Source organism: Brachionichthys hirsutus, chromosome 3 (genome assembly GCF_040956055.1).
Source record: "Brachionichthys hirsutus isolate HB-005 chromosome 3, CSIRO-AGI_Bhir_v1, whole genome shotgun sequence".
Classification (NCBI taxonomy): Eukaryota; Metazoa; Chordata; class Actinopteri; order Lophiiformes; family Brachionichthyidae; genus Brachionichthys; species Brachionichthys hirsutus.
In genome coordinates, this window is record NC_090899.1 from 9,683,275 (window position 1) to 9,686,834 (window position 3,560).

The 3,560-nt window shown below is 39.9% G+C and overlaps 1 protein-coding gene across 1 annotated transcript; it reads right to left on the minus strand.

Moving 5' to 3' along the window:
* Positions 1–1,500: 1,500 nt before the first annotated feature.
* nrsn1 (neurensin 1) lies at positions 1,501–3,053 on the minus strand. The gene is made up of 5 exons (XM_068760532.1): positions 2,955–3,053; positions 2,719–2,811; positions 2,507–2,625; positions 2,182–2,369; positions 1,501–1,604 (listed from the first exon to the last, which is right to left on the minus strand). Exons 1-5 carry the CDS (start codon positions 3,051–3,053, stop codon positions 1,501–1,503), a joined length of 603 nt encoding a protein of 200 aa, XP_068616633.1.
* Positions 3,054–3,560: the final 507 nt, after the last annotated feature.

Here is a 3,560-nt window from a genome sequence, read left to right on the forward strand (position 1 = left end):
AAGACAACATATGTTTGCATAACACAAGTGTTGATCATTTCAGTTACTATTTTTAGTAGAGAAAAACAATCAGACATTTTAAGCTGTGAATTATTCAGTTTTATTTGTTCTTTGAAAAATAGCACATTTGTGTGTGAGTCACCATGGGGAATTTTGTATTCACCAGGGGAATCTTCTGTTAGATAGACTGTTTCTGGTTGCGTAGGTTCACAGCACAAATAATATCTGTTGTGGATTTGGGACTGTAATACCATACTCAGCTCTATTCAATAAAACATTGAAAATAAACAGTTTACTTGATCTCAGCATGTTTACTGACCACGTCTTAATGCTGTGCTCTGACCACACTGAAGACATTTATTCTAACATCTCATTTTACAGCTTGGGGTTTCCTCTTGTTCTGTTGGCTTACTTATCAGCGGTTGAGGTTGCTCCTTGAAATCTGTTTTTCTTGTTATGCTGTCAATGGCATTAAAATGAAAACATTTTTTCAGTTTTAAAGTAAAATAAATATTCATGGTTATGGGAATGATACGATTTAGCATTAAAACAGCTATCTGTTTATTTGTACAGGTCAGGAGATAGCAGGTGTTATTCAATGTATTTGAATGATGAAAATATTGTGGATCTTTAATGATGTGAGCATGGGCGCATGTGGACAATGAAATAAATAAAACATATTGACAATATATATTGTATCTCTCTTCAAACTCAAAAGATAAATAAACGACAAAAATATATGCTGTTCAACTGTGTTGATTAAAACCTTGATGAGGTAATTTCCTGATATTATTACATACTGTCCTGTATGTGAATGTATATGTATAGCATGGATAATGAAGTGACTAATAACAGAAGAAAAGATCAGTGTGCAATCTGCCTTCATGTCTGATCTAATCTGGTTTCCTCTAATCTGCCTTGATGGTGTGTGGATTATAAGCAATTTTTGACTTGTTTTTGTATGTAAAACACACTTAAAATAAATATTCATGAACTCAAGCCCATGGATTGATGTTGTGTGGGTTTGTCCATATAGAAACTCTGGCGTCCCGATGCTGCAGAGATAATGGCTGTTGGTTTTTGAATTTTCCTTGATTGTTTCTGCATCCGCTACTCCACACCCTTCAGTATCTACACCATCTTCTGCTACAGAAAATAATGTATCCTTATAGAGAAATAGAGAAATACTGGAAACTACAACAGCAAGTGTGTCTGTATGTTTGGGGAGCGGGGGGGCTTCCAGGCCTGTGCTTAGTCACATTATGCATTTCGGTTAGATTGCCATGACCCATATGGGTTAGGGTTAGGCACCCATATGATGATGGTGAAGATGAATATATTTATTTATCACCTTGAAATCAAGATTTAATGTCAAACACGGATAATAAAGATGTAACCTGACCTTTAAAAACAAAAACGCACACAACACTATATATCCATGTTTACATTAATCAATCATTGTACACATGTCTTCTCTTTATGGCTTCGCCTGACCATCTGTCAGGTCTCTGACTTTGTGGTCGTGGGCTGGATGTTCTGGACTTTTGAAAGTGTAACAGGCACCTTTGCATCTCCAGGGGTTGGCGCTCTCATTATGGGGGTACCTGTAACAGAAGTAGTCCCGCTATGATGAGTAGGCTATACATGGATGAGGTTATAACTAGGGATGTCCCGATCCAATCGTGTGATCGGAAATTGGGCCCCATCACGAGCTTGCGGACTCGATCACAATCGGACGTTAGCTCCCGATCAGGACTCGGATATGGATAGTTACTATTGTCATTACTTTCTTGTCAGATCTGGAGTTACGATGTGGCACAGAGTGAGACCTCTCGACTACAGCCAGAGATGGTAACCCGTGCGGCACAACGTCACTTACTGTGACCCTATTGGTTGAATGCTGACTAAACAGGGAAGCAGCTTGAAGCTCGTCGTACGAGGATGTCTGCGCTGTGGAAGTATTTTGAAGTGGATGAGAAAAACCTGGCGATTGAGGTGCTGTTCATTTTATTTTAAATATTCGTATTTAATATTTTCTGTTGCACTAGTCCAAGTGCAAAGTGAAAAAAAATATTGATCGGGACATCCCTAGTTATAATAAATAAATATTAAATATTATGTTTGGTATTTCTAACCTCAGTCCCATATTTTGCCTAAGCTTGGCAGACAGAAAATCCTTACCAACGGTTGCTTGCAGATCTGCCAACCTCTCCTTAAACTTCTGCTGCAGATACAGTTCTTCTTTGGAGTAGCTTTTGGCAAAGGCAGACAGCAGAAGGCCCGCAGCCATAGAGGTGCCTCCCACACAGAACAGCACAGCGCCAGTCAGTTTACAGATGTCCAGTGCACGATTAAAACTGACAGCGTGGCTGTTCAAGATACAGACAGTTTGTGTAAGGCATTCAATAATGGTGTAGGAATCAATACATGATTACAGCTGAACAACAACATATGCCGAATAAGTGTCTAAAAATATCAAATGTTGTAATCTGTGTTGTTCCTGCACCTGTCGACGAAAAGGAGATCATCCTCGCCAAATGCTTCGATCCTGGCCGGAGTGGCGTAACCCACCAGAACAACAATGAGGCCTGCAAACAAGATCAGGGCGCCAAACGCAAGAGAGACCTGGTGGGTAAGAGATGCACACAGAGAGCCAGTTAAAGTCTGTTCGGCAAAAATTGTTGTGATCCATATTACAGTGAGGAAGATCTATCTCACCTTCCAGAGTAAAGAGCTCCACCTGCTAGGCGATCTCTGAATCTGAAAATCTTCATCACGCTCCCAGATCGATGCTGTGCACTCCTCATAAAACTAGACAAGAGGTTAGAAAGATGTATTTTAATTCAAACATTAAAAACTCAATACAAATCAACATCTAAAAATCAAAAACACATAGGAGGATAGGCAAAGGGATCATTCCTTTTGTTTTGTATGTGATTATTGTCTATCGATACCTGGTGGAGGTAGGATCGGACTCCATACTGCTGACACTTCCCACTAGCTTTGGTTTGCTCAGCATACTCCGACCCACAGATCTCTGAGCAAGAAGTCATCCTTCACATCTGTCTACCTGCTTGATCACACACACACACACACACACACACACACACTGTTAATTCCTCAACCACTAAACCAAAAAGAAATCTTCTTTTCAATTGGCTGCTCTGTTGTATATCTAACAAACTGGTATTGTGTGTCAGCTTTGCCTCACCACAAATGCACTCATACATGCATATGTGCATGCATGAATGCATGACTGCACAGTTCTGCAGAACCGTCCCGAACAGACATCGTTCAAGCTATACCCATGCATGAACATACACACACGTATGCATGCAGGGCATTCGTATATTGATACTCACAAGCTTGTACCAACAGACACTTCATGGATGTTATGTAACATTGTACTGGGGGGGCAGAGTGCCTCAGGAAATTGATGTATTCTCATTGTCTGTTGTTATGAAATAGAAATTCATATATTACATGCGACTTCCACAGTATATTCAGAACGCTGACATGCACAAAATCAACCTTTTTTCTACTTCATATTGTGCTTCATC

Bases quoted from the DNA above. Each gene is read 5' to 3' on its own strand.
- nrsn1 (XM_068760532.1), bottom strand. From the start codon at position 3,053: ATGACTTCTTGCTCAGAGATCTGTGGGTCGGAGTATGCTGAGCAAACC. The intron at 2,626-2,718 runs GTGAGATAGATC...CTTACCCACCAG, and splicing joins GGAGCTCTTTACTCTGGAAG to GTCTCTCTTGCGTTTGGCGC. The intron at 1,605-2,181 runs GTAAGGATTTTC...CTTCTGTTACAG, and splicing joins AGATCTGCAAGCAACCGTTG to GTACCCCCATAATGAGAGCG.